Here is a 13,226-nt window from a genome sequence, read left to right on the forward strand (position 1 = left end):
TGACCAAGGACAGTAACTAACTGGTAAAGGACTGACCAGTTGCCTTGCTCCCAGCCCTTTGTTCCCTCCACCACAACAAACCACTTTCCAAAGTTTCTAAATATATTGTAGGGTATGAAAGTCGCTCAAAACTAGGCTTTGCTTTTCAAAGTGGCCCTATTATACCTGAGGATATAAGGTCTAATCCTCTCCTTTAAAGTCAAGTGCCGAGTTGTCTTACTTTATTCTCTTTTAGAAGTCTTTCTACTAATTTCAGAAATCCAGGCTGGTTCAGCTATGTTTACAGGGTCAAAGTTTGAAAGTCAGGGGACTTCCCTGGCAGTCCAATAGTTAAGACTCTGCACTTCCACTGCAGGGGCATGGGTTCAATCCAGGGTCAGGGAACTAAGACCCTGCATGCCGAGCAGCACAGCCAAAAAATTTTTTTCATTTTTCTTAAGTAAATAAAACTAAAAAAAGAATTTTTAAACTCAGGATCAGAGTCAATATGTGTTCCTAGTGTTTCATGCCTAATATCTTGCAGATTCCTCTAATAACAATGGAAAAGAAAAGGCTCACATTCTAACTTGACTATAGATGCTACAGATGTTTCAGGAGAAAGCCTTCCTATATAAGTTAGTATTTAGCAAGGATCAAATTCAATTGGCTGCCTGGCCCAGGCAAGTTAAATGAGTTAAATAGGCTGAGTCACAGAAGAGAGAAAGAGGAATACTTCAGTTCTTCCCTCCAACCATCTCACATAGGGTTCAGAGGACAGAAAACCCACACTTCACGTAAAAGGCAGCCACTCCACCAAGTGCTGGAAACAAGGGCCTACTATAAACAGGTCTGCTTTTCCAAGAGAAGCTCTAAAACCAAAGATATGTGAAACTCTTAATTTAAAATGATGGCAACAATTAATTTTTTAAAAACATCATCCAGCCCCTCTGCCCAAAAGAAAAAAGAGAAAATCCGTGAGCAATCTGATATTTTGATTCCAATCTCAGTTATGGAATCAAAATACCAGTTCTATCATTTTCTAGCTCTTCGTGTCTTTGATATATCAGTGAACTTCTGAGCTTCACTGTCCTCATCTGAAAAACAGGGTCATGAACATGAAACACAATAATGCTTATTAAAGACTTAAAAACAATTCCCAACACAGAGCTAGCAAATAAATAGAGTTTCCTATAGGTAGAAAGTGGATCTTACTATCAGTAAATTATCTGCTGTGGTCTTCAAAGAACCCAGTTGAAGAGCTCAAGGAGGCAGAATTCTCAGATTTAGAGCTTTTCAATTCTGATCACTGAATACAGAGTATTGAAGGCATTAGAAACTAAACAGAACCAGCAATAAAGAATGCCTAGCAACAGACACAATGAGCTGGAAGTAGCTCTTCCTATTAAGAGATCTATTAACTGTCACTAGTTAATGGCCACAAAAAGGTAGTAAAGTACACATGGCAGGGTATATGTTTCAGGGAAAACAGTGGCAGCTTCTAAAATAAGCTGTTAAGACAAAGCAGAGGGTTTCAGGGAAAGTTTTTTAACTTGGACAAACTTCTCTTGTCAGATTATAGACTCTTGTCTGTTAAACACATCTACTAGTTTTCATACTGTTTTAAGCAAATTCCAAACAATACCAACCACAATATTAGGAAGAGTTTGTTAAACAAAGAATTGCTTTATTAATACAAACTATTAATACATACCCACAGACTATAAAGTGCTAAGAAATTTAAATATCTAAGTCATAGCAAACAGGTGGCAATTCAACATCCAGGGTCGACAGAATGCTTGAGGGAGACTGCAACAGATCTAGAAAACAGGAATTTCTTGTTCAATATCTGCAAATCCTCGTGTCCATCAACACACACACTAGTTGTCGCTCTTAATCATGAATTCTTGTTTTTCCCTTTGTCTAAGGAATCTTTACTCCCGCCCCACCTACACACACACATACCCGCTCTCACTTATTTCTTGGAAAGTGGCTGTGGCCATAGAATTAACCTTCATTATGAGATAAATCATAGAAGTACCTGAAATTCCATCATCCTTAGAGACCCAAGTAAGGGCCAACAATTATCATTAATGCAATTGAGCAAATAGTGTGAGGTATTCCATCAGAACAAATAGAAAACATACTGATGATGGCTTTTGTCCACCAGTTTGAACCAAGACCTCAAAGCTTCTGCAGTAAACGTTTGCCAATTGATGCTATTACGTGGGTCTTGATCCTACATGAGCTTTGGGTGTAGTTTGGAATTCTCATTCCAAGCAAGTTTATTATACTTCAGCTTATAACATAAGAAGTTACACACTAAATTTCCTCTGGTTCTGCCTGTATCTAAGACTGTCCCGATTCCAGAATGACAATTTTACTGGGCATTTGGGACTAAAAAGCAGTACCAGTTGAGAATAGTTTTCATTATCCTGAAACCTTATCCCTGCAGTCTGAAGGATAGAAATTACTTACAGGCTAACCTTCTGCGCAACCTGTTCCCGTGGTAATGGAAGTGTTATGACACAAATTGTTTACAGACCTTCTAGAAGGGCACTCGTTCACTTACTAGACTCCCACGGTAGAGGAGACATCTTCAGAGGTGAAGGGGGGCCCAGGTGTAACAGCTGTTCAAGCTCCCTCTTCTCATCGAGGATCATGAGAGGCACTCCATTCAAGGGCATGTGTGCAATCTGGTGCTCTTCAGGCAGGTCAAAACTCTCGAAATCTGCCACAGAAAAGTACTTTGTCAGGGCAGCATTCCTCAGGGTGGTCAGCTTTCACAGGGCCCATGAGCTCAAGCTTTCTTTCTTTTTTTTTTTTTTTTCCAGTACGCGGGCCTCTCACTGTTGTGGCCTCTCCCGTTGCAGAGCACAGGCTCCGGACGTGCAGGCTCAGTGGCCATGGCTCATGGGCCCAGCTGCTCCGCGGCATGTGGGATCTTCCCAGACCGCGGCACGAACCTGCATCGGCAGGCGGACTCTCAACCACCGCGCCACCAGGGAAGCCCTCAAACTATTTTTTATAATAATATTAATACCTTTTTCCACTGTGTTGACATTTACAATGATGGTCCAAAAGCAATGGTAGAGAAAACAGCTGTGCGTGAATCAAGGCAGTGGCAATAAACTATGCTTAGTAGTCACTATATTCCTCGCTGCCATTCACTTGCAGTAAAAAATGCGTTTCACATAATGTTACTTTACCACATGCAGTAAACAGTATTAATTTTATTAGCTCTCAACCCTTGAGAACATGTCTTTTTAGTATTCTGTATATGATGTGAAGTATGCCACAAAACACACCTACCGCATACTGAAGGACCATGGTGTTTTCCAAGAAAAAAAGATTCGTGCAATTATTTGATTTGCAAGCTAAACTAGAGGCCTTATTCCTGGACACCATTTACTTGAAAGAACTGAAAGACAAACTGTGGTAACTCAGCCTTGGATATGTGTTGCACATTATTCTCCGAGGAATGAAAGAAGTCTACCACTTAAAGGGAAACGGTATTTGTTGCCAATGATAAAATTCACAATTTCAAGGGGAAAAAAAACTGGAATATCAGTAAACTTATCTGTAAGCATTAGCTTAAGAGCTTCCTAATACTGAAGACTTTTCTGATTAGATCAGCGGTGATATTAATGAGTGTGCTTTTGATACTTCATAATGAAACATTTCAACATGACCTACATTTCCCAGGGTACCCGTATTTCTAAATGATCAATGGTGATAAATGCAGGATAAAAGATACCTTCAAAATGCAAAACAGACCAATGGATTTTATTGTCAGAGCACACAATGTTTACTGAAACAGTTTTGGATTCCACATTGCAACTATGCCTACAGAAACAGCCACTTGTTGAATTTTAGTGTAATGGCAAAGAAACTATCTATACTTATCTAAAAGACTTAAGGGCTTCCCTGGTGGCGCAGTGGTTGAGAGTCCGCCTGCCAATGCAGGGGATGCAGGTTCGTGCCCCGGTCCGGGAAGATCCCACATGCCGCAGAGCGGCTGGGCCCGTGAGCCATGGCCGCTGAGCCTGCGCGTCCGGAGCCTGTGCTCCGCAACGGGAGAGGCCACAGCAGGGAGAGGCCCGCATACAGCAAAAAAAATAAAAAAGACTTAAAATGCTTCTCTTTCCTAAATACATGTCTGCATAAGGCCAGATTTTCTTCATATACTTCAACCAAAACAAGATGCAACAGATTGCAGAATCCATGTGAATCCAGCTGTTTTATGTTAAGCCAAATTAAGCAAATTTTCAAAAATATAAAACCATGCCATTCTTCCCACAATTTATACATGTAAAAAAATTTTGTTTCAAGCTATGTACATTAATGTAATGTGTTTGTTTTTTAAAGAAATTCTTTTTTAATTTCTCAATTTTAATTTCTAATATAGAATACATAAACACTACACAAAAGTTCTTTGGGGTCTTCACTAATTTGTAAGAGTGTAAAAGTCCTAAAACAAATTTAAGAAATGCTGTTTTAGGCAACATTTCTTCTTAAAATCCAAGTGCCTTTCAGATTAGGAATTATTTAAAACAACTAATTTTTCTTGACAGTACAAAAGTAGGATTAGAGTCTTGCCTCTTTTCGAAGAGGTAATCAAGAAGAAACAGACAATTTGAACAGACTGATCACAGTCATAAAACTTAATTTGTAATTTAACAAAACTCCCCAAGAGGTTAATTTAAGCATTTTCTCAAAAGCTAAGAACAAAGATGGACGGAGAACCATCATATTCTGAAGTGCAAAAGTTCTCTAAAGCCTAAATACTAGGAATTGGCCTATTCTTTTTCAAGACTGATAAAGCTCAGAATTCAAAAAGGAATTGAGTGATATGTGACTACTTAATTTAAACACTGAATTGTAAAGGAAAGCATAAACAGACAAAAGACCCCAGAGGAAATAAGTCTGCAACATACAGGGCTAATTACCTTTATCCACAGAGTTCTTTACACACTTACACACACATACACACAGTGTAAGAAAGTCACAAAAATCAAGAGAAAACAAAGATACAAACAGAAAATTAAAAAACTATAAATGACCAATAGTCAAATATGGTCAGACACACTCATATACCCCAATTTAAAACAATAAAATACCAATTACCTTTCTGATAAAGATTAGAGCTTTAAAACATTTGCAGTTAGATTACAGGGGAAGCAGGCATCCTCATCCACTGAAGGTGGCTTCAATAATTTATGCTCCTATTTTGGAAGGCAACTTAGCAATATCTCTTTCCTCCAACACAGCATATCTTAGTCCTCTTTCCTGGTCAATATGCATAAATCTACTTCATTTTCCTGAATGGTAATCATTAGAACGGATGTACCACATTTTATCAAAACTTAATCACACAGCTTTGAGACCCAGCAATCCTTCTTGGAGTTTACTCTCCAGAGAGACTCACAAACTCTCAACAATAATTGCATAACTGTTTTGTAATATATAAAAGCCAGAAACAACCTAGATGTATACTACTGGAATGATTAAATACTCTTTGGATCAAAGGGCAAAAAATCCAGCTCAGAAATCTCAAAGGACCTGTGTGATTTGTCCCTACCCCCTCACCAGTACCATCCTTCACCTCTGCCTTTCAGCTTCCCAGAACCACTCCAGTCCTTTTTTCTGCCTCAGGATCTTTGCACACACTTTGATCTGCTACAGTGCTCTTGCCCTGCCCTATCCTTTCTTCACCCAACTATCTCCTTATATCCTTCAAGACTCCACTGGGTGTCACTTCCTGAGAGAACTCTTCCCTGCTCTTACAGGCTAGGTTCAGTCCCCCTAACAGGCCCTGTGTTTCTCCTTGCTCACACTCAAAGTGAGATGATTTGTTCAGTGCCTGACTTTCCCTCCAAATCATGGGCTTCTCAGGGTGGGGCCTGTCTTGTTAACCACTGCATCCCAAGTTTATTCGTGCCTGGCGTATGGTAGCCTCTCCTCAAATGTGAGTAAATTAAAGCTTGAAAAGCTGGTTCTGTAATAGAAAATATTTCAGATACGTATAGCAGGTTGAAGGAGTAAAACAAAGCACGTTTTCACTGGCTATGTGGATTTTTCAGGCATTGTTTTTTGGGGAGTTTTTTTAGAAATATTTAATGTGCTTGTGGAGAAATAGGACAAGCAAGGGTTGGATTCACAACTTGTATATAGTTAGTATTGCTGACTAAATGCTTTAGCTTAGAAAGAAACTAAGTTGTTTTTTTTCTAATTATTTTTTATTTGATTTATTTTTGGCTGTGTTGGGTCTTCGTTGCTGCACGCAGGTTTTCTCTACTTGTGGCGAGTGGGGGCTACTCTTCATTGCGGTGTGCAGGCTTCTCATTGCGGTGGCTTCTCTTATTGCGGAGCACGGGCTCTAGGCACGCGAGCTCAGTAGTTGTGGCTCGAGGGCTCTAGAGCACAGGCTCAGTAGTTGTGGTGCATGGGCTTAGTTGCTCTGCAGCATGGGGGATCTTCCCGGACCAGGGCTCGAACCTGCATACCCTGCATTGGCAGGCGGATTCTTAACCACTGAGCCACCAGGGAAGCCCTCAGGCATTGTTCAACTTGACATAGAGCCCTCTTTCTAAATGGTTTTCTAAGAAGACTGTCCCATAACGTTGAATAGGTGTAATCTCCCCCTAGGTGGTTAGCTTTTGAGGACAGGAACAATGTTTTCCACATCTTAGCTCGGATTCCTCTTCTGACCTAAGATTATACCTTACAAATAAATTCACAAGTGTATTTGTTCAGAGCAACCCAGATTCAGACAGCCTTGTTACAGTCTTGGATCACATGTCTTATTCATAGCTATATCAAGTTACATTTGAATTGGATCCTGAGAGAAACTCAAGGCTAAAGCATTTGTGCGATACCAAAAGATATTACCTAATGGGTTGAAGGGAAAGAATTTTTCTATTTCTGGATAGGTGTCCTCTGAGGCAGGAACAGAGCTTTTTGGTTTAACGGTCTTCTCAGTCATCTAAAACAACCCAAGAAAACATACATTAGTGAGAGCGGAAGCCTTGTCAACTGATTAGTACAAGAGATCATAGGGCTTCTTTAAGACATATGACTGCTTCACCACATTTTAAATTGTTTTCAATTTCATGCTGACTTCTAAGAAACCATAATCCTTCATTCTCAAAATTACACACAAATACAATTCAGCAAGCAATTCCAATATCATGGCTCAAAAGTTAATTCTAAAATATAAGTATCAGCACCTGTTAGCATAAGTTATCAAAATGCAGAGTGGAGTTAATTCAGAACTAATTGACTCAATCACCCAACCTAACAAAGGAGAAAATGGGCATGAATCACCTAGAACAGAAGCTAATCCTGGAAGCCATTTTTGGCTGTTGGAAATATAATTTTCCGTTGGTGTGTCCATCAGTGTTACCTAAATTATTTGCTTGGTTCATTTTAAAAACCAATTTGTGTTCCTCAAATACACAGAGTAAGAGGCAGCCAAAGACAGCCAAGGACTTTAGAAGCCCACAGTGGATAATTCCCTGGTCTGGAATTGGCAGGCAGTCCACAATGGTGGGCCAAAATGGAAACCTGCATAGTCTTGATTTATGCTTACGTCACATGTGCATGGCTAGAGGAAATCCCTAAGGCAAGGTTTCCCACATTTCAATTCTGTCAGATTCTCATCACTTTTGCTATATCCTTGCAATACTTGCCTTTAACATTTCTCTTACTCAACTCAGTTTTTTTAAAAAGACATCCTTGTCCTAAAACCACACATGTCTCAGTTTGAGATCAAGTACTAGTTGTTTTTTCCTAATACACATTAAACAAAACAATTAGTAAAATGAAGTGTTAATCCACATGCTAAAGTTATCTTTCATAGCCAAGTCCTCTCAGTCTAGGATGCACTAACCTACAGTTTGTAAACACACATACCAAGGTCAACATGCTACCACGTTATAACCTAAAAAACTGGTGCTTGCTCTGGAAGGAGGGGAGAAGGATGGCAGCACCTGAGCTGTTATATTAGCAACGTGACCTCTTGCAAAATACCCTCCCTCTCAGTACTTTTTAATCTGTAAGTACATTCTACCAATCAATCTGCTTCAAGACACTCATTAAGGGCAGGTGAGGCAAAAAAAATTCACTAGCTGCTACTGAGACGTGATTTTGAGTTACAGGGGAAGTTCACAAAGACAGTATGATGATTCTCTTCTGCTAAACTATGTTTGCTAGCTTCTATTTCTTTCTGTTCACACAGGAGAAAGTCGGGTAGGATGCCAATAGTCATTTTAAGAGTCACAAGTGCTGAAGTGTTTAAACAGCATCTTTATTTATAGCCAACACTTACCTTTTTGGTAGAGAAGGCTGTCTGTTTCTGTTTGAGGGGTCCATTAGTTTTTATTGACTTTTCTGTAGCTCTGTTAACAGTTCCCAAAGCCTTTCTGGCAGCTTTAGGTAAAGCTGGTGGAGCATCAAACATTTTGCCAACATGTGGTGTTGAAACCTGAGATCTCCCATCTAAAGCTCTGACTGCTAAAGAAAAAGTCTTACCGTGAGATTATTCCAGCAGTAAACGCCTGTGCAACTTGAAGGCTGACCTTGCCTATAAACGTGGCCTAATTCTCACACCCAAACTTAACCCCTTTTCGACAGCGGCATGGTCCTATGCGTAACAGTACTTCAGTTCAGTACCCTCTTAAATAATCTCATTAAGATACTGAACATGAAAAAGAGACCCATAACAAGAACCTGGTAGTAGCAGTATTGGGTAAACCTGACTCCAATTGCTGGCAATGTATACTAAATGCCTCCCCCAGCTCCAGGCCACACCCACCACTGATTCACAATACCTGTGTACCTGATTGCCGCCTGTATACTTACAAGGCCCAGACCCCAGCTTCAGCCCGTCCTTAGGAGCCACACGGGTGCCTGTTTCTCCATTTTCCTTGTCAACATAGATCAGAGTAGCCATTCTGGATTACCTAGGGGTGTGAAATACTCATTAAACCCTGGGAGTTAGGGAAGATGAAAGAACCTAAGGTGTAGCACAGACCCCACTTTCTATCCTGGGCACGTCTATGCAAAAACAAGAGCTAAGCAGAGGGAGAAGCCCGATCTTGAGCCGACAGGCACTTAATCCAGCTCTTAACTCTTGAAGCCTGAGTCAGGGGCCCTAAGATCCAGAAGAGTTGGCGGTTTGGGACTGGCACAGGCCCTGCTACCCATCGGAACCGAACCGCCGTGGGTTGCGGACGCAGTCCAAAGGCCGTGGCTCACGGGCTGGGCGCTACAGACGTCCCGGGGTTAGTCCCAGCCCCCAATCCCCAGCCCCGGCTCCCAGACATACGGACCCCGCTTCCCAGACGCCCCACTCCAGCCCCGCTTCCTACCCCGCCGGACCCCTCCCGCCCAACCACTCGCTACCGCTCCATTCACCCACGTCGGGAACAACAGCCAAACTCTTCCGAGACACGATCTCCAGCGGTCGCGCGGGTCTCGGCGTTTAAACCACAACTTACGCCGCTATTGGTTCATCCGTCCAGGAGGCGGGGCAGGAGTGGGGAGGAGGCTCCCGGGAAGAACCAATGGTAGGAACATAAGCTCCCTGGGCTCCGCCCCGAAAGCTTCCCCCGGCAACTTTGTCGCTAGTTTCCCGGGAGGAGAAATATCAAACACGCTGACACCTTGATCACGGATTTCTAGTTGTTTTTTAACCTGCTCCCCACAGAAATAGAAGGGGAGTAAATATGGTCTCTAATTCCAAGAAATAAATAATTATGATGATTATTGTAATACCAAGATACAGAGTTGGTTTTTGGAGTTTGTTTTTTCCCGAGACACTTTGGTGTCCAAGACGTTTTCAAATGAGAAGATTGTGAAGTTCAAAAAGTCAAGGTGAGGTGGTGACAGAACTATTTTCCTAAAGTCTTCAACTAATCAACTATTTTTCCAGAGAGTAAATAGAGCAGATCAAATCAAAAAGAAGGGGCAGCACTGGAGGAAAGGCATTGTAGTCATCGGGAAAATGAGGAAGGGAGACGGATACATAATTGTTGTATTTCAATTAGAGATATAAAAAATACATATATAGGGCTTCCCTGGTGGCGCAGTGGTTGAGAGTCCGCCTGCCGATGCAGGGGACGCGGGTTCGTGCCCCGGTCCGGGAGGATCCCACATGCCACGGAGCGACTGGGCCCGTGAGCCGTGGCCGCTGAGCCTGCGCGTCCGGAGCCTGTGCTCCGCAACGGAAGAGGCCACAGCAGTGAGAGGCCCGCGTACCGCAAATAAATAAATAAATAAATAAATTAATTAATTAATTAATAAAATAAAAAATACATATACAGTCAATATATAGTCCGGTGGGGAAAAAAACCTATATTAGGTCTAGTGAATACTAGCAGGGCAGAATTAAAAATTAAGAAAGTACAGGTAGATAAAACGGCAGTGTTTGTGTCATTCTGTGGTGCTTGTGATTAAGATGGACTGATTCTGAAACTAATATAATATAATAAATCCATTAAACTTCAATTTTTACAAAATGGACTGATTATTTCCTAATTGCAAGACTATCATCAATATTTCAGGTTAGGATGCTGTCTCTGTTATACAGAATCTGACTTAGGAACAAAATAATGACCTAATGAGTACAAAATTCAGGCTTCCTTTAAACTTCTATCATTTAATTGAGACTTTTTTTGTTTGTTTTTGACCATGCCGCATGGCATGCAGGATCTTAGTTCCTAGACCAGGGATCGAGCCGTGCCCCCTGCAGTGGAAGCGCAGAGTCTTAACCACTGGACCGCCAGGCGAGTCCCAATAGGGAGTTATTTTAAACTTTTAATATCTCAACAATATATTCATCAAAGCTGGTGGGGGAAGGACAGAGGGTGAACAAGAGAAAAAGATCAGAGGAATAATAAAGATATACAAAAGGAATTCCAATTTCCAAGATATGGGGAGAAATTGTGCTTGAAAAAGTTGGTAACCTTTTCCTTTCTACAATAAATAGAAATATATTGAACAAGATAAAGAAATCAGTTCAAAAGACCAAGGGTGACCTGTGTCATCCAAACTGTACTCCCAACAGGTCACCAGATACTTTTTAACTTGCATGTAAGTTGGGAGAGAGGAGTTGAGCCTACATTACTCTTTGACAAAAGGCTTAGCACTACACCTGGCATAGATATGGTTTGAAACATATGCCAGTTCATTGTTCCATCTTCCCTGGCATTTCAGGACCAAAATTGATTGAATGTCTCATTCATTCAACAAATATTTATTGAGTGCTTATTAAATGCTGGACATCATGAAGAAAAGAGGAAGGACAAAAAAATGCATAACTTCTTTGCCCCTTCTCTGTCCTTTCTCCTTTATCCCCACCCCTCCCCTTATTTCCTCCCTGTATCTCCTTCTAAATGTCTCAGCTCCATATTACATCATCAACACACAAAAGTGTTCATTTTGAAACCAAATCTGCATGACACTGTCAAAAAACAAAATTCAATCAAGTAAACTTTAAGATCTAATCGGCTTTATTCAACAACTCATGAATTAGACAGCATCCCACCTAGCAACCAGAAGCATGCTCCAAGGGGTTGTACAAGCTGAAAAGTTTTTGTAGGAAGAAGGGTGGGGCATGGAGCTATTAGCAGAATAATAGAAAGGCTTATTTTTAGGCTGGGACATCTTTGGGGGGCGGGGAAGGGGGCAAGGAACAGCAAGGTTTTTACAGCTGATTGCCTCTTCTTCCTCTGAGAGGCAGGGTGGGGGTGAGGGGATGATAGAAAGGGTCCACATGACATATTACCTCTTCAGTACTGACCAGGAAATTCCAAACTGGTTGATTGGATTACATTTCTGGGGATTACATTTTGAAGTTGTGATTACGTTAGATGTTAAATCTAGGTTTGGTATCATGGGCTTTAGCACAAGTAACACCATTTTGGGCCTGTGGCTTCTATCTTTAACAACACCTACAGCTTCCAAGTGGGGATTCTTTATCTCCTGAAGTTTTGGGGCGCAAGGTTTATATCTCCCTAGGGTAAGTCTTCCCCCTACAACAGAAAGCACTGTGTCTCCCAAGGTCACGCAGTAACTGTAAAATGCACAACCACTCCCTCTTTGAGTAACCACTGTTTCCTTACTAATGATGCCCCAAACCCACTCTGCTATCCCCCAGACCATTACTGGAGATACCCAATTGCTAAACCATCCTCACCTTATATCTGCATCTAGATCCTAATCAATCCCAGTTTATCAAACAGCAACCCATCCAGAATTGATTTCTGCTTCCCTAGACCCTCCTCAGAATCCTCCAGGGGGAATCTGAACCTTACAAAAGGTTCTTCTCTCTTGTCCAGCACATTCTATAATTCCTCTGAGAGATGTACTCCCTGGCTTGTGCCTGATAGTTTTAACTAAATATACCCTAACACTTCCAAGCAAATTTTGGGAATTGTTTTAAGGAGATAAAAGCAAAGTGTGAGACTTCCCTGGTGGCACAGTTGTTAAGAATCCGCCTGCCAATGCAGGGGACACGTGTTTGAGCCCTGGTCTGGGAAGATCCCACAAGCCGTGGAGCAACGAAGCCTGTGCGCCACAACTACTGAGCCTGCACTCTAGAGCCCACGAGCCACAACTACTGAGCCCGCGTGCCACAACTACTGAGCCCACGTGCCTAGAACCCATGCTCCGCAACAAGAAGCCACTGCAATGAGAAGCCTGTGCATTGCAACTAAGAGTAGCCCCCACTCGCTGCAACTAGAGAAAGCCCGTGCGCAGCAACGAAGACCCAACACAGCCAAAAATAAATAAATAAAATATATATTTAAAAAAGCAAAGTGTGAGTGATTCAGACTACTCACTTTCAGACTATTTTCTGACAACTTCTGTCCCTTCAACTATTGCCCTGTAAAATCAAAATTAATATTTACATTCCTATGCTAGGCACTGAACATTCTTAATAAGAAAAAATAGATTATATTATGATGAGATCTCTTATTGAAGCAAGGATGTCACTCTGACATTTGAAAGGAACACATACTGTTTTGAAAAATAAAACGTGACCGGAACAGAGAGGATAGGACCAAAAAAAAAGGGGGGGGGGAATTCTACTCCAACATTAATATTTTCCAGCATTTTATTTCATATTATAATTTAAAGGAAGGTTGAGATGTCATAAATATTACTGTTTTCCCAAAATGGAAATCGTTTTATAGTATTTTTTTCCTAATGGTAAAATACAATATCACATTGGGACGAGGTGTCAC

At 41.3% G+C, this 13,226-nt stretch overlaps 1 protein-coding gene across 3 annotated transcripts; it reads right to left on the bottom strand.

Moving 5' to 3' along the window:
* Window positions 1-1,659: 1,659 nt before the first annotated feature.
* PTTG1 (PTTG1 regulator of sister chromatid separation, securin) lies at window positions 1,660-9,457 on the bottom strand. Of its 3 annotated transcripts, none has more exons than XM_060006817.1 (6): window positions 9,398-9,457; window positions 8,839-8,939; window positions 8,306-8,487; window positions 6,868-6,961; window positions 2,549-2,707; window positions 1,660-1,796 (listed from the first exon to the last, which is right to left on the bottom strand). In XM_060006817.1, exons 2-6 carry the CDS (start codon window positions 8,927-8,929, stop codon window positions 1,717-1,719), a joined length of 606 nt encoding a protein of 201 aa, XP_059862800.1. In that variant the 5' UTR covers window positions 8,930-8,939; window positions 9,398-9,457; the 3' UTR covers window positions 1,660-1,716. The 3 variants fall into 3 exon arrangements, with proteins under 3 accessions (XP_059862800.1, XP_059862798.1, XP_059862799.1); XM_060006815.1 differs by having other exon boundaries at window positions 8,306-8,490; XM_060006816.1 differs by having other exon boundaries at window positions 8,306-8,490; window positions 9,382-9,408.
* Between the last annotated feature and the right edge of the window lie 3,769 nt (window positions 9,458-13,226).

Source organism: Delphinus delphis, chromosome 3 (genome assembly GCF_949987515.2).
Source record: "Delphinus delphis chromosome 3, mDelDel1.2, whole genome shotgun sequence".
Lineage (NCBI taxonomy): Eukaryota > Metazoa > Chordata > Mammalia > Artiodactyla > Delphinidae > Delphinus > Delphinus delphis.